General features: G+C 45.0%; 1 protein-coding gene across 5 annotated transcripts in view; it reads right to left on the reverse strand.

Moving 5' to 3' along the window:
* Nucleotides 1-992: 992 nt before the first annotated feature.
* The window catches only part of fam131bb (family with sequence similarity 131 member Bb), a 35,027-nt gene continuing 13,133 nt past the window's right edge, over nucleotides 993-22,886 (reverse strand). The window contains exons 2-9 of one of the 5 annotated variants that reach the window (XM_031786082.1): nucleotides 20,023-20,057; nucleotides 15,602-15,637; nucleotides 15,102-15,207; nucleotides 13,691-13,915; nucleotides 13,188-13,328; nucleotides 7,773-8,080; nucleotides 7,113-7,382; nucleotides 993-5,065 (exon numbers count right to left, since the gene is read on the reverse strand). In XM_031786082.1, coding sequence (XP_031641942.1) covers nucleotides 4,838-5,065; nucleotides 7,113-7,382; nucleotides 7,773-8,080; nucleotides 13,188-13,328; nucleotides 13,691-13,915; nucleotides 15,102-15,207; nucleotides 15,602-15,637; nucleotides 20,023-20,057 — 1,349 coding nt within the window. In that variant the 3' untranslated portion in view covers nucleotides 993-4,837. Of the gene's footprint in view, nucleotides 5,066-7,112; nucleotides 7,383-7,772; nucleotides 8,081-13,187; nucleotides 13,329-13,690; nucleotides 13,916-15,101; nucleotides 15,208-15,601; nucleotides 15,976-20,022; nucleotides 20,058-22,886 lie in introns of those variants that run through there. The other 4 variants (XM_031786089.1, XM_031786095.1, XM_031786080.1 and 1 more) reach the window with 4 other exon arrangements.

Consider the following 22,886-nt stretch of genomic DNA (forward strand, 5'->3'; position numbering starts at 1 on the left):
ACACGTACACACACACACACACACACACACACACACACACACACACACACACACACACACACACACACACACACACACACACACACACACACACACACACACACACACACACACACACACACACACACACACACACACACACACACACACACACACACACACACACACACACAGAGGAGCCAGGAGAAACAAGTCTCTGGGAATTTGTTTGACATTAACATTCTCCTGACATCATAATGGCTGACAACGGCAGACAGACAGGGAGGTTTAACTGCAGGCTTCAACCATAGTTGCCAGTCCCCAGCAGGACGGTTTCAGTGATTGTCATCTTTGGCATGGCTTTGACAAAGAAGTTGGCTGAACAAGAAACAGATCTGGCTACCAGGCTGGGGCCCTATATCAGTACTTAAAACATCTATCCTTCCTTTAAGTAATCCCTGATGTCTACCAGCAAGTTTTCTACACTACTATACATGAAGGAAGGCAGGAAGGATGGATGCACTGTCATGTATTCAGGATGAAAGACACCTAGAATGTGTGTTTGGGGTTGACAGGGAGGGAATGGAAACATGATAACAGAACTGCGTCACAAAGCCCCAGCAGGCTTTGCATCTCCGTGTTCACTGACCATAAAGAAAAGCACGCTTTCGGTGACGTTCCTCATCCTCACAATATAAAAAACAATGTCCCTTCTCACTGTTCAAAGACGTCCACACACATACACATCAGGATTCTCTTTGTGAGTTTATTTTCTCTTTCTCCGCTGTTTTTCTTTTATTTGGGGAGGAGGGGAGGAGGGGGAGAAGAAAGAGAATGGAGTAGAAGAGAAAGGGATGGAAGAGGGTGTTCGCTCGTGCAGGGGAAAGAGAGAGGGGGAGGAAGAGAGAAAGATATAGGTTTACGGCCGAGGAGGAAGGGAGGGGAGACCACGTGGAAGAACCATCCTGTCACATCCTTCCCATAAGCATGCATAGGTATGGGCTTTAATATACTGGTCTTGCCAGTTTACATTGATCATCTCAAATTAAAACATTCAATCAACCCAATTGTATACAAGTGTATTTACCTCAGGGTTCTGTGCCACACAGTTCCAACTGACTACATCATTTTTTTTAAATGTCTGTTTGCCTCAAATCCACCTTTGGTCAATCTGTCAGATCTTTTAAGCAATGTTTTCTGGCAGTGATTCTTCCAACTATAAAACAGACAACTACATGGACAGACACAAATATACAGAACAGGTACAAAGTGAGAAAGCAAGAGGTAGAAAGGCAAGAAGACTGCCTGCAGACAAGTTACGTATTGAAAGATGGCAGTACAATCATACATAATAAGAAATCAACTGGAAATCAATCAGTCAATCAATCAACAAAGACAATCAATAAACAGGAACATCAAGGAAATACATTTGGCTTCTTGTTATTAGTTTATTCAATTATTAAGTTCTTAATTATCCAAAAATCAATAAAATATCTTCGTTGAAGTAGTATCATTCTCTGGGTCCATGTTGGTGCTTTCAATGAAGCAGAACAATCTCTCTGGGGTCAAAGGTCTATCACTACAGAAAGTCCCAAGGACAACACACAGAACAATACTGCTTCAAAAAGACTTACCTACAATAAATAATAAATTATGTACAGGCTGTCATGTTATTCCTCCCCCCAAATAATCATTAAATAAATAAATGAATAAGAGTGGTTGGGTAAAGACATCCTGTAGGTTGTAGCTCTCAGAGCCAGTCTGAGACAGACAGGTGAAGGCTAATGCGTAACACAAACTGAAGAACACCACAAGGTTGCAGCTCACCAGAACCATCTGTTAGAAGTAGGGGCGCTGAGTCTATCCTGGTCAGGTGACGTGGTCAGGATAGACTCCTAGCCTTGGTTAGTTCTAACACCAATATGCATCCTGTCTTGCAGACACGTCATACGTGTCATGACAGCTGATGGACACTTATGACTAGTAGCCTAAAGGAAGTTGTGTGGTTGAGGTTGCGTTGTCATTGCCTGGGTGATCATGGCAGCTGTGACATGAATCTTCATGACTGGTTATGACTATATAAATGACATCATTGTGTGTTTCATGATGGACAGCTCCAGGGAAGAGGTGGGTAACCATAACCCTAACCCTTGTCCTGGAGGGATGCAGTCAGTGTGTGCAGGGTTTTGTTCCAGCCCAGCTTTAACACAACTGATTACAATTAATTGTGGCCACAATGAAGCCCTCCAGAAGTGTCCACCCCTGGCCTAGGGTATTATTATCACTGTCTGTTTGTCCAATCAGAGAGAGCCCCAACCAACAGGAAACTGCTCTACATCAACCACACATATTCTGTCTTATACTGGAGGGGGTGTCAATCATTCAGTAGAAAAATAAACATTGTTCCAACATTGCATAAATAATCAATCAATAAGTTCATGAATTCAAGTCAATAAACCTTTTTTCTATCTTAAAAGTTTTTTCACACAATCATCAGAGTGAAAGGAGGTTGTTCTCCGTCACATAATAAAAATATTCCTAATAATATTCATAATGATATGAATAAGAATACTAATAATAATAACTGCTATTGTTGTTGTTTTTATTAGTGACACATGCACAGATATTCCAGACCAGTATCTCCAAAAATCCACTATTCTATCATGTCTCTGAACTTCACTACCATTCCTCCGTTGGGATACACACTTTCCTCTTCAGGAAATACACACGCTAACTCAAACGTCACACTTGACTCAGGCAGAGTTCTGCTCCATCGCTGTAGTCACCATGAGCAGGAAGATACCGGTTCTGTTCGGTTCTAGTGTTTGGTTCTAGTATTCAGTTCTATTCCCTGATTGACTTCAATGTTCTCCTTAAACCCAGTCAAAGTAGGTCCTTTGCATTATTTTACAACAGTATTCCGATATCCGATATTTGAATGATCACACTATTTACAATGTTGACATTCCACTATCCTTTTCCTTTTACTTGTGTGGTGATAGAAACAAATCTAAACGCAATACGCTGAATTTGGGAGCTCAGGAAGATTCCCAAAGGAAAGAGCTGGGACTGAGACGTGTAGAAAATAAAGAAACTGTTGCAGTGGGGACTGTGAGAGATGGTGTATATCCTCTCTCATTAGTATTTACATCTATATGACAGTCGTGGCCACAAGCCGTTTAGGAGACCTGTGTTTGGCTCCTCATTAATTAGTTACAATTTTGAAGATGTGTTTTTTCCCTTCTAAGAATCAGCACCCAATTCAAACAGCTCTAACCTTTCAGAGAAACATTTGCTCCTCATCTTTTCTCCACAAAGAAAAGCTTGGTATTGTCCCCAAGAGCTGACATCAAAACAACAATCTGGGTTAAAACAGAAGCACATCTAAATCCTCTTTCTGTTGGTACCAAAACATTCCAGAGCACTCCCTCTTCCTCCAGCCATCTCTAGTTTGGAACCTGGAACAACAGCTCAGAATCCATCTTGTCTAGTGGTTCTGTTTTGGTTCTTGGTGATGCTAAGAGCTCTTTCTGAACAGTAATCAAGGACATTGAAGTGTGACAGAGTCCAAAGGCAGCCTCTGATCTGTTGGATGGCATCAGTGCAAAGGGATTCACTACTACAGCTCTGTCTCTTCACCATTCACTCCATGACACGGACCTGTCAGTCATGATGCACAGTCAAGCAGACTACAAGGAGCTCCATGCCCTGAGTCTTCTCTGGCCCAGCACCAGCCGTGTCCTAGGTTCAGTGCAAAGTCTATACAGTTCAATATAGGACAGGTACTCCATAATATTCTGAAGAAACATACGGAAAGACAGAGTAGGAAGCACACTATCTTACTGTATAGTACATTCCTTTAACTGTGCAGTGCTGTGTGTGTGGCCAACAGGCCTGCAGCCTTTATGTGCCTTGGACATCTGGAGAACACAGCAACATAGTAACATTGTTGTCTTTCTAACTGTGTTAGGAGGGTTCAAGTAGATTTCACTGCAGTGGTTAGGTTGCAGAGAGCCAATTTGGATTTAAATCATTTTTGAGGATAATCGAATAGGTGTAATTTTTAGGGGGTTATGATGAACTCAACCTACTAAAGTTGCTCTGTATTCGTGCAGTTAGTTCTATAAGTGTTGTGGATGCTAGATGTGAATGACATAAGAGGAGAGGGTATAACGTGTGAGTGTTTCTGTTCTTCAAGTTATGGGGTTGATATTATTCTATATGATGTGTTGAGTGTAAGCTGTAAACAGAGTAGTTCTCCAATGGAGAGATAGTGTTGTAAAAACAGTGATTTTGATATATATTCTTTTATCATACACTTATACATAGATTTTTGTGTTGTCATGATTGTTTTCTTTGTTAGAAAATCATTGTTGTCATGATAACGTTTTATTACTATAGATTTAATGATCATTATCATATTTGACCTTGACCTTTGACTGGATAAAGTCGTTTGTTTAAAAAGCATGCATGTTTCAATTCCCTCCTCCTCCGTTTCCTCTTCCTGATACAAATGTCTCAATCTCAGCTGCTCCTCTTCTTCTTATCATCCCCTCATACCTCCTTTTTCTCGCTCAGTCTTTTCTCCCTCCCTCTATTCAGCCCTCCCTCCTCCTTCTCTCTGGGAATGTAAGGCTTCCAAAAAAAAGTTGTCCGTTGGACCAGCTGATGTCACTACGTGACTCTGTTTCCAAATCTTCCTCCTCTGCTCTTCAGTGGTCACAAGAGTTTATATCCCATCAAAAATGTGTTTGATACCTGAAAAGGAACATATTTATTGATAAATATTTAATTATTAGGCTCAGTCATTCCTGACGCCGAGGGTCAGTCTGTCACGTTTCTCAGAACGATCTGTCAATCAGTTGGTTGCCATAGCAGCAACAGTGGACCCCTGCTTCTCTTCCTTCTCCTCCAGCATCTGGATGGCTCCACAGCTGACATCAGAGGCCTTCCGCTCTGTGATTTGCTGTGCTGGTGGTTGCCCCGGACTACGTTGCCCAGGACTACTGCCCCCGGAGGTGATGGCTTCATCTCTCTGTGTTAGAGTGGCAGACTCCGGCTCCATGCAGAGTGTCACCTCCTCGTCCTGTTCAGGGGACAGAGCAGGGGCTTGGTCAGGGGGTGACACTTACAGAACATTCAGATATAAATGTTTAGAATATAACAGATACCACATGATTCTCTGACCGCGGAGAGGGGAAAGCAAGGGTTTATTCATGAGTTCAGATGAAAATGTCTCCCTGTTGTACAGTACCAGTGAAAAGTTGACACACCTACTCATTCAAGGGTTTTTCTTAATTTTCACTATTTTCTACATTGTAGAATAATAGTGAAGACATTAAAACTAAGAAATAACATATGGAATCATGTAGTATGACAGCTTTGCACACTCTTGGCATTCTCTCAACCAGCTTCACCTGGAATGCTTTTCGAACTGACTTGAAGGAGCTGCCACGTATGCTGAGTACTTGTTGGCTGCTTTTCCTTCACTCTGCTGTCCAACTCATCCCAAACCATCTCAACTGGGTTGAGGTCTGGTGATTGTGGAGGTCAGGTCATCTGATGAAGTACTCCATCACTCTCCTTGGTTAAATAGCATTTACACAGCCTGTAGGTGTGTTGGGTCATTGTCCTGTTGAAAAACAAATGATAATCCCACTAAATGCAAACCAGATGGGGTGGTGTATTGCTGCAGAATGCTGTGGTAGCCATGCTGGTTAAGTGTGCCTTTTATTACAAGTAAATCACTGACAGTGTCACCAGCAAAGCACACCATCACACCTCCTCCTCCATGCTTCACGGTGGGAACCACACATGCAGAGATCATCCGTTCAACTACTCTGCGTCTCACAAAGACACAGCGGTTGGAACCAAAAATCTCAAATTTTGACTCATCAGAACAAAGGACAGATTTCCACCAGTCTAATTTCCATTGCTCATGTTTCTTGGTCCAAGTAAGTCTCTTCTTCTTATTGTTGTCCTTTACTAGTGTTTCTACTGAAGGCCTGATTCACGCAGTCTACTCTGAATAGTTGATGGTGAGATGTGTCTGTTACTTGAACTCTGTGAAGCATTTATTTGGGCTGCAATTTCTGATGCTGGTAACTCTAATGACCTTATCCTCTGCAGCAGAGGTAACTCTGGGTCTTCCTTTCCTGTGGTGGTCCTCATGAGAGCCAGTTTCATCATAGCACTTGTTGGTTTTTGCGACTGCAATTGAAGAAACTTTCAAAGATCTTGAAATTTTACAGATTGACTGACCTTCATATCTTAAAGGAAAGATGGACGGTTGTTTCTTTTTGCTTATTTGAGCTGTTCTTGCCATAATATATATTTTTATTGGACCTTTATTTAACTAGGCAAGTCAGTTAAGAACAAATTCTTATTTTCAATGACGGCCTGGGAACAATGGGTTAACTGCCTGTTCAGGGGCAGAATGACAGATTTGTACCTTGTCAGCTCGGGGGTTTGAACTTGCAACCTTCCAGTTACTAGTCCAACGCTCTAACCACTAGGCTACCCTGCCGCCTCGGCAGGACATAGTCATTTACCAAATAGGGCTATCTTCTGTATACCCACCCTACCTTGTCACAACTGGCTCAAACGCATTAAGAAGGAAAGAATTCCCACAAATTAACTTTCAACAAGGCACACCTGTTAATTGAAAGGCATTCCAGGTGAATTCCTCATGAAGCTGATTGAGAGAATGACAAGAGTGTGCAAAGCTGTCATCAAGGCAAAGGGTGGCTACGTTGAAGAATCTGAAATATAAAATATATTTTGATTTGTTCAACACTTTTTGGTAACTACATGATTCCATATGTGTTATTTCATCATTTTGATGCTCTCACTATTATTCTACAATGTAGAAAATAGTTTTTTTTTTATATAAAGCATCAAGGATGTACCTATCTGCACTGATATGACCTCAGCGCCCATTTAAAAAAAAGAAATCTCTGGATTAAATGCATAGAAATATAATGAATAGAATGTATCAATCATTGTCTTGAATGAGGACTCCCGTTCTATTCATTTTATTTCTATGCATTTAATCATATCCGATAGGCGAAATCCAGATAGATAACTTTTGAAAAACTGGGCCATGATGACCCTGTGACCTGATATGACCTCACCTTCAGTTCATCTTCCTCCTCTTGCTGCTCCAGCAGAGGGGAATGTTCTGTCCCCGCCCCCTCATCCCCAGACGGAACATTCAAAGCCGCCTCCACCACCGCTGCCACGCCTATGTTGTACCCTCCAATATCCGCTTGATAGGACTCTGTCTGTCCCGCCCCCCACAGGTCCACCAATGGGGCGTGGGTAGCAGGGGCCAGGCTATGGATGGTGCTGTTGGGCGTGGCTTGCAACGAGTGGTTGGCGCTGTGTAGCCTTTGCTCCAGAGACTGTTGAGAGAAGGACGAGACAATGAGGAGACTTAGGTAGGTAGAGGTTCCCCTTCACCACTGATACAGGATCAGATATTTGTTTATCCCCCTAATGGTAAAGAATCTGGAAATATGATCCTAAATCTGTGGATAAGGGATGTTTCTTCCTTTAAGCGTAATGTAGGGATTGAAAGGGACAGGGTAATTTTGTTGTCTAAGAAGGGAGATACAATAATGTATTGATGAATAATGTATTGATCAGTATTCTTGTCTCGTTCAAAATACCCCAGAGAAAAAAGAGAAAAACCCACGTCAGCCGCCAGACTACGCCATGAATGAATATTGTCTATCCATGGAAATAGATAGTTATTACTTCCCTCTCATATTAGACTGTTGATTTTCCCTCACCTGTTGTTGCTGATACAGGAGCTGCTGTTGCTGGTAGTGCTGTATCTGTTGTAGCTGCTGCAGTTGCTGGAGCTGACTCTGCTGCTGTAGGTTGAACTGCTGCTGCTGCTGCTGCAACGCGTTCCCATCATACCCATCACAGGAAGTCCCGCCCTGCTGCATCACGTAGGAGCCAGCAGCGGGAGAGGCCACTCCGGAGGGCTCGTTGCTGATTGGCTCCCAGGCGTCAGAGGAGGAGAGGCAGTAGAGGCCCTGGGCGACATAGGTGTTGGGCCACATGTCCGCAGAGGAGTGGTGCAATATCTGGTCTGAGAGGATGAAAAGAACGAGAAAACAGAAGAGTGAAGAGGCGGGATAAGTGGTAGATTGTCCTTGACGGATGCACTACATTGGACCTCATGGACATCAAACTGCAAATAAATCTACAATGCTGACATCAGCCTTTTCCCGAAAGAGGAAACCTGAAGAGGAATCATGTGATATCCCTGGGGGACACCCCAACCCTCTCAGACCCAAATATATCCTTGAGAAAATGACTTTACTTGAACAATCCCCAGACAGACCCCAAGTGCAGCTACACCGACTAGTCCAATACATCAGCATTATGACTCTGTATAGCCATTGGGGAGTCTGTCTGCGCTGCATTAAAATGACATATAATTCAGCCAATAGCACGGCTGATATGAATAAGGGAAAGTCATGGTAGTTTTTGCCATCTCATATTCCAATCTGGTTTTGTTACGGATGAACAAGGCGACTAATATCCCCCACTGACTGATAACAACATTAAAACTTTTGAAATATGGTAGCCATTTTGTGCGAAGGAGGAAAATAAATGGAAGAATATATCAGTTTATGTGTTGCCAATGCCGTTATATACAAAAAGGCTGTCAAACACAAAAGGATGAGGTAAATCACACTTATTCACAGAAATGTCTTTGGGACATTGGCCAAACAAGTTTCTGATAGAGGAATGGTGTATATAAACTCAGCAAAAAAAGAAACATCAATTTTTCAGGAACCTGTCTTTCAAAGAGATTTAGTAAAAATCCAAATAACTTCACAGATCATCATTGTAAAGGGTTTAAACACTGTTTCCCATGCTTGTTCAATGAACCATGAACAATTAATGAACATGCACCTGTGGAACAGCTTATAGACGGTATGCAGGGTCACAGTTAATTACCAACTTAGGACAGTAAAGAGGCCTTTCTACTGAAAAACACCAAAAGAAAGATGCCCAGGGTCCCTGCTCATCTGCGTGAACGTGCCTTAGACATGCTGCAAAGAGGCATAAGGACTGCAGATGTGGCCAGGGAAATAAATTGCAATGTCCGTACTGTGAGATGCCTAAGACAGCACTACAGGGAGACAGGATGGACAGCTAATCATCCTCGCAGTGGCAGACCACGTGTAACAACACCTGGACAGGATCGGTACATCCAAACATCACACCTGAGAGAGACAGTTACAGGATGGAAACAACAACTGCCAGAGTTACACCAGGAACGCACAATCCCTCCATCAGTGTTCAGACTGTCTGCAATAGGCTGAGAGAGGCTGGACTGAGGGCTTGTATGCATCACTGGCAACAACGTCACCTATGGGTCAAACCCACCGTCGCTGGACCAGACAAAAAGTGCTCTTCACTGACGAGTCGAGGTTTTGTCTCACCAGGGGTGATGTCGGATTCACGCTTATTGTTGAAGGAATGAGCATTACAGCGAGGCCTGTACTCTGGAGCGGGACCGATTTGGAGGTGGAAGGTCCGTCATGTTCTGGGGCGGTGTGTCACAGCATCATCAGACTGAGCTTGTTGTCATTGCAGGCAATCTAAACACTGTGCATTACAGACATCCTCCTCCCTCATGTGGTACCCTTCCTGCAGGCTCATCCTGACATGACCCTCCAGCATGACAATGCCACCAGCCATACTGCTCGTTCTGTGAGTGATTTCCTGCAAGACAAGAATGTCAGTGTTCTGCCATGGCCAGCGAAGAGCCCGGATCCGGTCTGGTTTAGATCTTATCTGTCAGAAAGATATCAGTTTGTCTCTGTGAATAGTTTGTCCTCTGACAAATCAACTGTACATTTCGGCGTTCCTCAAGGTTCCGTTTTTGGACCACTTTTGTTTTCACTATATATTTTACCTCTTGGGGATATCAATCGAAAACATAATGTTAACTTTCACTGCTATGCGAATGACACACAGCTGTACATTTCAATGAAACATAGTGAAGTCCCAAAATTGACCTCGCTAAAAGCCTGTGTTTCAGACATAAGGAAGTGGATGGCTGCAAACCTTCTACTTTTAAACTCGGACAAAACAGAGATGCTTGTTCTAGGTCCCAAGAAACAAAGAGATCTTCTGTTGAATCTGACAATTAATCTTAATGGTTGTACAGTCATCTCAAATAAAACTGTGAAGGACCTCGGCGTTACTCTGGACCCTGATCTCTCTTTTGACGAACATATCAAGACTGTTTCAAGGACAGCTTTTTCCATCTACGTAACATTGCAAAAATCAGAAACTTTCTGTCCAAAAATGATGCAGAAACATTAATCCATGCTTTTTTTACTTCTACGTTAGACTACTGCACTGCTCTACTTTCCGGCTACCTGGATAAAGCTCTAAATAAACTTTAGTTAGTGCTAAATACAGCTGCTAGAATCCTGACTAGAACCAAAAAATGTGATCATATTACTCCAGTGCTAGCCTCCCTACACTGGCTTCCTGTCAAGGCAAGGGCTGATTAAGGTTTTACTGCTAACCTACAAAGCATTACATGGGCTTGCTCCTACCTATCTCTCTGATTTGGTCCTGTCGTACATACCTACACGTACGCTACGGTCACAAGACGCAGGCCTCCTAATTGTCCCTAGAATTTCTAAGCAAACAGCTGGAAACAGGGCTTTCTCCTATAGAGCTCCATTTTTATGGAATGGTCTGCCTACCCATGTGAGACGCAAACTCGGTCTCAACCTTTAAGTCTTTACTGAAGACTCATCTCTTCAGTGGGTCATATGATTGAGTGTAGTCTGGCCCAGGAGTGGGAAGGTGAACGGAAAGGCTCTGGAGCAACGAACAGCCCTTGCTGTCTCTGCCTGGCCGGTTCCCCTCTTTCCACTGGGATTCTCTGCCTCTAACCCTATTACAGGGGCTGAGTCACTGGCTTACTGGTGCTCTTTCATGCCGTCCCTAGGAGGGGTGCGTCACTTGAGTGGGTTGAGTCACTGATGTGATCTTCCTTTCTGGGTTGGCGCCCCCCCTTGGGTTGTGCCGTGGCAGAGATCTTTGTGGGCTATACTCGGCCTTGTCTCAGGATGGTAAGTTGGTGGTTGAAGATATCCCTCTAGTGGTGTGGGGGCTGTGCTTTGGCAAAGTGGGTGGGGTTATATCTTTCCTGTTTGGCCCTGTCCGGGGTGGGGCCACAGTGTCTCCTGACCCCTCCTGTCTCAGCCTCCAGTATTTATGCTGCAGTAGTTTATGTGTCGGGGGGCTAGGGTAAGTTTGTTATACCTGGATGTCCGGTGTCCTGTGTGAATTGAAGTATGCTCTCTCTAATTCTCTCTTCCTTGCTCTCTCTCGGAGGACCTGAGCCCTAGGACCATGCCTCAGAACTACCTGGCATGATGACTCCTTGCTGTCCCCAGTCCACCTGGCCGTGCTGCTGCTCCAGTTTCAACTGTTCTGCCTGCGGCTATGGAATCCTGACCTGTTCTCCGGACGTGCTACCTGTCCCAGACCTATTATTTTGACCATGCTGGTCATTTATGAACATTTGAACATCTTGGCCATGTTCTGTTATAATCTCCACTCCATCTCCATTGCTTGCTGTTTGGGGTTTTAGGCTGGGTTTCTGTACAGCACTTTGAGATATCAGCTGATGTACGAAGGGCTATATAAATACATTTGATTTGATTTGATTGATCTAAATCCCATTGAGCACGTCTGGGACCTGTTGGATTGGAAGGTGAGGGCTAGGGCCATTCCCCCCCAGAAATGTCTGGGAACTTGCAGGTGCCTTGGTGGAAGAGTGGGGTAACATCTCACAACAAGAACTGACAAATCTGATGCAGTCCATGAGGAGGAGATGCACTGCAATACTTAATGCAGCTGGTGGCCACCCCAGATACTCACTGTTACTTTTGATTTTGACCCCCCTTTGTTCAGGGACACATTATTCCATTTCTGTTAGTCACTGTTAGTCACATTGTTCAGTTTATGTCTCGGTTGTTGAATTTGTTCATACAAATATACACGTTAAGTTTGCTGAAAATAAATGCAGTTGACAGTGAGAGGACGTTTCTTTTTCTGCTGAGTTTACATAATCTGACAAAAGAGCCTCATGGTGTGCTGAGTTGATATGGCGGTGCTAAGAGTTAGCAAGCATCATGCCGGCAACCTCACATGACATCACTTTAATGATGACTCAAAACTGTCAAAATACATCCAGAGACAGCCTTTTAATTAGAACATTCTATGGTTATTTTACTTCAAGTAATATAATTACATTAAATAACTGGCCTGAAGTTGTGATTCAACCAATGATCATCACACAGCCTCAAGGCCATTTGTTATCTCTCAATAACAAACCACAGGGAGAAAAAAACATTATGATTTCAACATGTCTCCATGTCTGAACGCCTCTTTGCATAAGAAGGAGAAATACAGGAGCACTGTAACGGACAGCACAGCAATGTGGAATAATAATGACCAAGTGGACTATTTATACAGTTGAAATCCCTGGTCTTGCATTCCCCCAGGCTGTGTTTGCGAATCTGAAATTAGCACAGAGTTAACCCTCCAGGCTGAGACGGAATAAGATGCCTTCGTTACTGAGCAAAATTATGCATAATGTAGCCCACACACTACACTCCAGCTTTGCCTGATCTCAAGCCTATGCATAAACGTGTTTGTCTGTACATTTTAGACAAGGTTCCGCAGTGCAGGATCCTATTTAGCTCCTTAAACTATCCCTTAAACTTGGTTGCCCTAGTTGATTTGTGCTACTGAAGTTTGTCAAGCATATTTGTAGTCCCTTATCTCGGCTGATACATGCTGGTTTAGAAGCTATATTTATAGTCCTTTACCTCAACTGACATGCTGGTTTAGAGGCTATATTTATAGTCCTTTACCTCAACTGACATGCTGGTTTAGAGGCTATATTTATAGTCCTTTACCTCAACTGACATGCTGGTTTAGAGGCTATATTTATAGTCCTTTACCTCAACTGACATGCTGGTTTAGAGGCTATATTTATAGTCCTTTACCTCAACTGACATATGGTTGTTTAGAGGTCATATTTGTAGTCCCTTATCTCGGCTGATACATGCTGGTTTAGAGGCCATATTTGTAGTCCCTTATCTCGGCTGATACATGCTGGTTTAGAGGCCATATTTGTAGTCCCTTACCTCGGCTGGTGATGCTCTCCTGGTTAACCTCGCTGAGGTGGGCCACACTTCCCTGGTTAGACCCTGACCTCAGGCTCTCTCCATCCATGGAGGTCCAGGCCATGAGCGTTGCCTGGGAGATGGCAAACTGCTGCAGGATACCTGGAGTGCAGAGGGTAAGTCAGGGTCATTGTAACGGCTCAGTTGGCTGCTGCCTTCCCTCAGCGCCTTAATATCTATGGCTAATTTAAATAAATATTTATTATGTAGTCTATTTAATATCTATGGTTATGCTTTGCCTAGGCCAATATTGATATATTTGGCTGGTGTTATGCCATGCTGATTAGTTGACCTATAACCAGTCTGGTTATGATGTGGCGTTCAACACATGAGAACCCTTTTTCCTAAAGGCTTCATTTTGTGAGGGTTTCCTCTGAACACCACCCTGGGGGTATAAATCAGCATCAACCACTCCTATTGCTTCTGTCTCCTCTCACAGTGACAAATTCCCCTCCCCCTCTGACCTGCGGCGAAGCGAGCCTCTTTCTCCCCGTCGCTGAGGTCGCTGTAGGCGTCGCTCTCCAACCGTCTCTCCATCTCCTGCTCTGCCGTGGACTTGCGTGGGACGGAGACACCCCCCGGGCCCACCACAGACATGTCCCAGTTCTGCCACTCGATCATGTGTGCCATCCGGCCTTGGGCCATGGATGTAGGCTTGGTCACCTTGTCCTTCATGGAGCGATTCACACCTGGGGAGGGAGGAGAAGTGAAGAGGGATGTAGGGATTGATGCGGGTATTGGGGAGGGTTAGAAGGGTGACAGTGGATTAAGGGAGGGTTGGAGGGATATTAAGGGGTTTAGAGAAGGGGTGAATGTGGAGTTTGGGGGAGTTAGGAGACAGGCATCAGGTTGGAGAGAGAGGGGGAAGGAAACAGATGAGATATTATGTTATTATTCCACATTTAGGTCTGTCTGATCCTGTCAGTATTTAGCTGGTGCTGATAAGGGCCTCTGGATGAGTGGTTAAATGAGCGGCTTAATGAATATGCTTTAGATTCATGGCTAAATTAATAGGGAGGAGATGCTTATAATGTAGATGAGATGACGCGTGGAACCGAGGAGGATGATGGGGGAGAGGGAGGAGCAAATGGATACGTCTACTCTGGGAGAGGTGCATCATGGGACAGAGGAGGTTAATTGGGGTGAGATGGCCAGAGGGGTGTCAGTAATGAGAGGTTGGCTTGTTGACATGATAGCTTTCACACCTCTGCTAAGCTGCCTGCGCTGGCTAAGCAGAAACCCCACTCCCCCTGCAGTGTCTGTTAAGACATCCTCAGCTGATGCATGCAGTGCACTGCGGAAGACACTCTACTTTAGAAATCATGTCCCGCCATGACGGTCTGTATTCTGTCTGCTGGTTACATTATGGCTTTGCTCAGTAATTAATGTGTCCAAGTCAATATATGATGAGTTAGCAGTTCACTACATTCCAATACACTTCACTGCACATTACAACTGCACCACACTGCCCAGTGCACAATGCACATTACACAGTTATACACACTGTAACACACAGACACAAACTCAGACTACACTCAGAGACAGTAGACACATCACACAGACACTAGAGTAGTTCAACGCGGCTTCACAACCACTTAACAGACAAACAACTACACCTCCCACTCACCTCTTGTTAACTCAACAAGCCACATAACAATAACAATGTACTGTGGGTAGTGTATTTTTTTATAGGGTTATCGTTAGGTTTAAGTGCTATTCCACCAATGACTGGGGGGTCAGCCATTGACGAGTATTATCATTATGGAGAGAGGAAGTGAATCAGGGGAACCCACTCTGGGGCCATGTTGGCTCCAGCGCCTGTCCAGGCGGGAGCTGACATGGGGTCAGTTTACCAGTTACAGGACAGACACACACCTGACACACCTGTCAGTGAGGACTTAGCCAGAGCACCGATCCCATAGTTATTGGAGTTGTTCCTCTTCAGACGAGGCAGGATGGACGTGGTGTCTTCCATAGACAGCTAGAGGAGCGAGGGAAGAAGATGACAGAGAGATGGAGGAAGAGATGTGTGCCACAGAAGCACACAGATTTCAGAGGGTATGTGAGAGGAGAAGTTAGGTAGATATTGGGTTAAAACAGCGTCAAAAAGAAACAATGTCATCATTTGACAAAAAAAAATCAACATTTCCCAAGGTCGTTGTTCGAACAACTTCCTGCTTGACAGTGCTGAAGTGCATTATGAGAAGTGTTGCGAGAGTTAACGATACAGTATAGAGAGAGTTAGATGGGAGGGGGAGTGAGGGGACGAAGTAGTAGGTTACCTAAGGTGAGTTAAATCAAGTAAATCAAAACAAATAGAGAAAGATAAGATAGAGAAATAAAGGTAGATGAAGGAATGATGTCACAACACTTACATTGATTCCTTCCCATGAAAAGTCTGAACATCCATGCTGAAGGAGAAAAATAGGAGGAGAGAGGGATGGGGAAAGAAGGAGCAGGAGAGAGGAAGAGAGTAGGAACAAGAGGGAAGGAGAGAAAGACGTACACATGCATGGAAGAAATGGGAGGAGACAAAGAGGAGGACGAGAGTAGTGATAGTGACAGGGGTAGAGTAGTATAACCAAAATGCAGAAATAGAAAGAAGAATAGGAGAGGGAAAGAGGGAGAAGAACGCCGAGAGACAAATATAGGGTTTTAGAGGAGAGGAGTCAAAGACCAGAAAGACAGAGGTGGAGAAGAGTCAAAGACCAGAAAGAGAGAGGAGAGACAAAGACCAGAAAGACAGGGGAGGAGAGACAAAGACCAGAAAGACAGAGGAGAGGAGACAAAGACCAGAAGGATAGAGGAGAGGAGACAAAGACCAGAAAGATAGAGGAGAGGAGACAAAGACCAGAAAGATAGAGGAGAGGAGACAAAGACCAGAAAGACAGAGGAGATGCGACAAAGACCAGAAAGACAGAGGAGATGCGACAAAGACCAGAAAGATAGAGGAGATGAGACAAAAACCAGAAAGACAGAGGAGGAGAGACAAAGACCAGAAAGATAGAGGAGATGAGACAAAAACCAGAAAGACAGAGGAGGAGAGACAAAGACCAGAAAGACAGAAGAGAGGAGACAAAGACCAGAAAGATAGATGATGAGGAGAGTCAAAGACCAGAAAGACAGAGGTGGAGAAGGGTAAAAAAACAGAAAGATGGAGGTGGAGAAGAGTCAAAGACCAGAAAGACAGAGGTGGAGAAGAGTCAAAGACCAGAAAGACAGAGGTGGAGAAGGTTCAAAGACCAGAAAGACAGAGGTGGAGAAGGGTCAAAGACCAGAAAGATGGAGGTGGAGAAGGGTCAAAGACCAGAAAGACAGAGGTGGAGATGAGTCAAAGACCAGAAAGACAGAGGTGGAGAAGGGTCAAAGACCAGAAAGACAGAGGTGGAGAGGAGACAAAGACCAGAAAGATCGAGGATGAGCGACAAAGACCAGAAGGATAGAGGAGATGAGACAAAGACCAGAAAGACAGAGGAGGAGAGACAAAGACCAGGAAGACAGAGGAGAGGAGACAAAGACCAGAAAGATAGAGGTGGAGAAGAGTCAAAGACCAGAAAGACAGAGGAGGAGAGACAAAGACCAGAAAGACAGAGGAGGTGAAGAGTCAAAGACCAGAAAGACAGAGGAGGAGAGACAAAGACCAGAAAGACAGAGGAGGAGAGACAAAGACCAGAGAGACAGAGGAGGAGAAGGGTCAAAAACCAGAAAGATGGAGGTGGAGAAGAGTCAAAGACCAGAAAGATGGAGGTGGAGAAGAGTCAAAGACCAGAAAGACAGAGGTGGAGAAGGGTCAAAGACCAGAAAGACAGAGGTGGAGAAGAGTCAAAGACCAGAAAGACAGAGGTGGAGAAGGGTCAAAGACCAGAAAGATGGAGGTGGAGAAGAGTCAAAGACCAGAAAGACAGAGGTGGAGAAGGGTCAAAGACCAGAAAGACAGAGGTGGAGAGGAGACAAAGACCAGAAAGATCGAGGATGAGCGACAAAGACCAGAAGGATAGAGGAGATGAGACAAAGACCAGAAAGATAGAGGAGAGGTGACAAAGACCAGAAAGATAGAGGTGGAGAAGAGTCAAAGACCAGAAAGACAGAGGAGGAGAGACAAAGACCAGAAAGACAGAGGAGGTGAAGAGTCAAAGACCAGAAAGACAGAGGAGGAGAGACAAAGACCAGAAAGACCGAGGAGGTGAAGAGTCAAAGACCAGAAAGACAGAGGAGGAGAGACAAAGACCAGAAAGACAGAGGTGGAGAAGTGTCAGACCAGAAAGACAGAGGAGGAGAGACAAAGACCAGAAAGACAGAGGAGGTGATGAGTCAAAGACCAGAAAGACAGAGGAGGAGAGACAAAGACCAGAAAGACAGAGGAGGAGAGACAAAGACCAGAGAGACAGAGGAGGAGAAGAGTCAAAGACCAGAAAGACAGAGGAGGAGTAGATTCAAGGTCCAGAGCGACAGAGAGAAGGGAGGGGTTGAAAGGCTGATCAGTTCCATAGTACAGCAGAGTGAATATGTTATGACTGAATGATTCTCTCTCTCCTCTCATTTCCTCCTCTGGTTACGTCTGCCACACCAAGCACTGAGCCAAACACACATCCAAGCCAGTGGGGTGGCTGATACAGAAGTGTCTGTGTGCAAGCGTGTAGGCTTGTGTGTGAATGTGTGTGTGTGTGCAAGCGTGTAGGCGTGTGTGTGAATGTGCGTGTGTGTGAATGCGTGCGCGTGTGTTTATGTGTGCGCGTGTGTGTGTGCAATCTATGTGTGTGTGTGTGCGTGCTTGTGTTATAAATGATGTAAGCTGGCTGATGGTAGCGGTGTCAGTGTCCTCTCTGGTGAGATCTGTGTCTGCACAGACAGACTGGTGAGATCTGTGTCCAGACAGACAGACTGGTGAGATCTGTGTCCAGACAGACAGACTGGTGAGATCTGTGTACAGACAGACAGACTGGTGAGATCTGTGTACAGACAGACAGACAGACAGACTGGTGAGATCTGTGTACAGACAGACAGACAGACAGACAGACAGACAGACAGACAGACAGACAGACAGACAGACAGACAGACAGACAGACAGACAGACAGACAGACAGACAGACAGACAGACTGGTGAGATCTGTGTACAGACAGACAGACAGACGGGTGAGATCTGTGTACAGACAGACAGACAGACAGACAGACAGACAGACAGACAGACAGACAGACAGACAGACAGACAGACAGACAGACAGACAGACAGACAGACAGACAGACAGACAGACAGACAGACAGACAGACAGACAGACAGACAGACAGACAGACAGACAGACAGACAGACAGACAGACAGACAGACAGACAGACAGACAGACAGACAGACAGACAGACAGACAGACAGACAGACAGACAGACAGACAGACAGACAGACAGACAGACAGACAGACAGACAGACAGACAGACAGACAGACAGACAGACAGACAGACAGACAGACAGACAGACAGACAGACAGACAGACAGACAGACAGACAGACAGACAGACAGACAGACAGACAGACAGACAGACAGACAGACAGACAGACAGACAGACAGACAGACAGACAGACAGACAGACAGACAGACAGACAGACAGACAGACAGACAGACAGACTGGTGAGATCTGTGTACGTACAGACAGACAGACAGACAGCCTGCTCCTCAACCCTCTGTCTAACAGAAGGGGGATGGTGACAGTCTAGATAAGCACCAGCGTCTGTCACACCACCTCTGAGTCCTGTATCAGCTGAATTGTTCCTGACAATACAAGAGCCGGGGCCTTAGAACCAGCAGGACGGCATGGTGCCATGTCCCCTTACAGATGTGTTCAGTCTCCAGAAAACCTAGCTCTCATGTTCTCTCTCTTATTGTTACAGTCTGTCTGTCTGTCTGTCTCTGCAGACACAGATCTCACCAGAGAGGACACTGACACCGCTACCATCAGCCAGCTTACATCAGTTATAACACAAGCACGCCCACACACACACGCCCCCACACACACAGATTGCACACACACACGCGCACACATAAACACATGTGCACGCATTCACACACACATTCACACACACGCACATTCACACACACGCACATTCACACACACGCCTACACGCTTGCACACACACACATGTCTGTCTGTCGGTCTGTCTGTGTCTCTTTCTCTCCTCTCTCTCGCTCTCTTTTTTTATTACATTTTTGAAGGGCAAGTTTGGCAAGAGAAACACATCATCGATCCACAGTACAGTACATTCGGTTTCAATTTAAATGGTCCTCTTTCTCCTGCCAGAAAATCATCCAAGAAGTGCTGAAGATCATTTTAGTAACAGTATCTCAAAAGGAAGGAGAGGAGAGAGGACTTGAAAGGAGAAGTGGAGAGGAAAGGATCTGAGAGGAGAGGAGTGAGGGATCGAGTGAGAGGAGGAGAGGTGGGTGATGCCCCTACTGTTCTACAGTGAGCCAGCACTGAGGCGTGACAGAGAAGCAGCAGACGTCATAGCAACAGCAACGAGCCAACCACAGAGGTTGGTTCTCCTTCCAGCTACAGCCGCCATTTTGAGTGTAGAGGAAGTTAGCAAACCAACAGCAACATGTGCGCTAGCTAGCTACTCTATAAGCAGATGCAGTAGCACTCATGGCTTCAGTAGTAGAGAGCTAAAGTTGATGTTGGTCACCATCTTGGATCAAGATCCCCATTCGTGGAATAGTGAGCACCCCACTGCTGGAGCCATTGGGTGTAACAGGGTGGCTGAGCTGTGTGAATTAAGAGTGATAGTTAAAGTCCTGAATGTCAGGCTTACCTGTTCCCCATCCTTTACTGGCACTCCATCTGCCGCTAAAACGCACACACAGAGAGACAGAGAGACAGAGAGAGAGAGAGAGAGACAGAGAGAGAGAGAGAGAGAGAGAGAGAGAGAGAGAGAGAGAGAGAGAAGAATAAATGAGGAGAGAGAGAAGAAGAAGAAGAACAACAAGAAGAGAGATACGTCGTTTGAATTTGATTTGGCAATGTAAATACAAGTTCCGTCACACTGCCAATAGAGAGAGAGGGAGAAGCATGGTTAGGGAGATAAGGTGTGACTTTGGCTGTAACACTAAACAGTCATAAAACAGTAGGCTAATCATTACTGTCTAACTGTGTTAGAGAGAAGAGCATCACTTCACTGACTGACCACAGGACACTGCTACTCAACATACACCCGCAAATAGAATCACACATACGTTTACATACACTTAGGTTGGAGTCATTAAAACTTGTTTTTCAACCACTCCACAAATTTCTTGTTAACAAACTATAGTTTTGGCAAGTTGGTTAGGACATCTACTTTGTGCATGACACACGTCATTTTTCCAACAATTGTTTACAGATTATTAACAGATTATTAACAGATTAACAGATTATTTCACTTATAATTCACTGTATCACAATTCCAGTGGGTCAGAAGGTTACAACACTAAGTTGACTGTGCCTTTAAACAGCTTGGGAAATTCCAGGAAATTATTTCATGGCTTTAGAAGCTTCTGATAGGCTAATTGACATAATTTGAGTCAATTGGAGGTGTACCTGTGGATGTATTTCAAGGCATACCTTCAAACTCAGTGCCTCTTTGCTTGACATCATGGGAAATTAGCCAAGAAAAATAATTGTAGTCCTCCACAAGTCTGGTTCTGTCACGTGGGACTAGGTGGGTGCAGGAATCAGACGCAGAGAGTAACTGAGTTGAAGTGCTTTACTCTTGCACACCAAAATAATAAGCCCAACAAAATACAGGGCGCAGGACACTATACCAGACAACCCAAAACCACAGGGTGTCCAGTATAGAAAATAAAATACACCATGACCTAACATGCACACACGTAACATAAAGATAATCCCACACAAAACAAGGGCGGGTCAAACTACTACATATAGGGAAGCTAATTAAACCAAAATACACACAGGTGAAACTAATAAGTCAAAACCAACAGACAAACAAAAAAGGGATCGGTAGCGGCTAGTAGGACGACGACGACCGCCGAGCACCGCCCGAACAGGCAGGGGAGACAACTTCTAGTAGGACGGTGACGACGACCGCCGAGCACCGCCCGAACAGGCAGGGGAGACAACTTCTAGTAGGACGGTGACGGCGACCGCCGAGCACCACCCGAACAGGCAGGGGAGACAACTTCTAGTAGGACGGTGACGACGACCGCCGAGCACCGCCCGAACAGGCAGGGGAGACAACTTCTAGTAGGACGGCGACGACCGCCGAGCACCACCCGAACAGGCAGGGGAGACAACTTCTAGTAGGACGGTGACGACGACCGCCGAGCACCGCCCGAACAGGCAGGGGAGACAACTTCTAGTAGGACGGTGGCGACGACCGCCGAGCACCGCCCGAACAGGCAGGGGAGACAACTTCTAGTAGGACGGTGACGACGACTGCCGAGCACCGCCCGAACAGGCAGGGGAGACAACTTCTAGTAGGACGGTGACGACGACCGCCGAGCACCGCCCGAACAGGCAGGGGAGACAACTTCGGCAGAAGTCGTGACAGGTTCATCCTTGGGAGCAATTTCCATACACCTGAAGGTACCACGTTCATCTGTACAAATAATAGGACCACGTAGCCATCATACCGCTCAGGAAGGAGACGCCTTCTGTCTCCTAGAGATGAACGTACTTTGGTGCGATAAGTGCAAATCAATCCCAGAACAACAGCAAAGGACCTTGTGAAGATGCTGGAGGAAATAGGTACAAAAGTATCTATATCCACTGAGTCCTATATTGAAAGGTTGCTCAGCAAGGAAGAAGCCACTGCTCCAAAACCGCCATAAAAATCCAGACTACGGTTTCCAACTGCACATGGGGACAAATATTGTACTTGGAGAAATGTCCTCTGGTCTGATGAAACAAAAATAGAACTGTTTGGCCCTAATGACCATCGTTATGTTTGGAGGAAAAAGGTGGAGGCTTGCAAGCAGAAGAACCACATCCCAACCGTGAAGCATGGGGGTGGCAGCATCATGTTGTGGGGGTTCTTTGCTGCAGAGGGGACTGGTGCACTTCACAAACTAGATGGCATCATGAGGGAGGGAAATTATGTGAATAAATTGAAGCAACATCTCAAGACATCAGTCAGGAAGTTAAAGCTTGGTCACAAATGGGTCTTCCAAATGGACAATGACCCCAAGCATACTTCCAAAGTTGTGGCAAAATGGCTTAAGGACAACAAAGTCAAGGTATTGGAGTGGCCATCGCAAAGCCCTGACCTCAATCCTACAGACAATTTGTGGGCAAAACTGACAAAGCGTGTGCGCGCAAGGAGGTTTACAAACCTGACTCAGTTACACCAGTTCTGTCAGGAGGAATGGGCTAAAATTCACCCAACTTATTGTGGGAAGCTTGTGGAAGGCTACCCGACACATTTGACCCAAGTTAACAATTTAAAGGCAATGCTACCAAATTCTAATTGAGTGTATGTAAACTTCTGACCCACTGGGAATGTGATGAAAGAAATTAAAGCTGAAATAAATCAGTCTCTCTACTATTATTCTGACATTTCACATTCTTAAAATAAAGTGGTGATCCTAACTGACCTAAAACAGGGAATTTTTACTAGGATTAAATGTCAGGAATTGTGAAAAACGGAGTTTAAATGTATTTGGCTAAGGTGTATGTACA

This window comes from Oncorhynchus kisutch, linkage group LG2 (assembly GCF_002021735.2).
Source record: "Oncorhynchus kisutch isolate 150728-3 linkage group LG2, Okis_V2, whole genome shotgun sequence".
Lineage (NCBI taxonomy): Eukaryota > Metazoa > Chordata > Actinopteri > Salmoniformes > Salmonidae > Oncorhynchus > Oncorhynchus kisutch.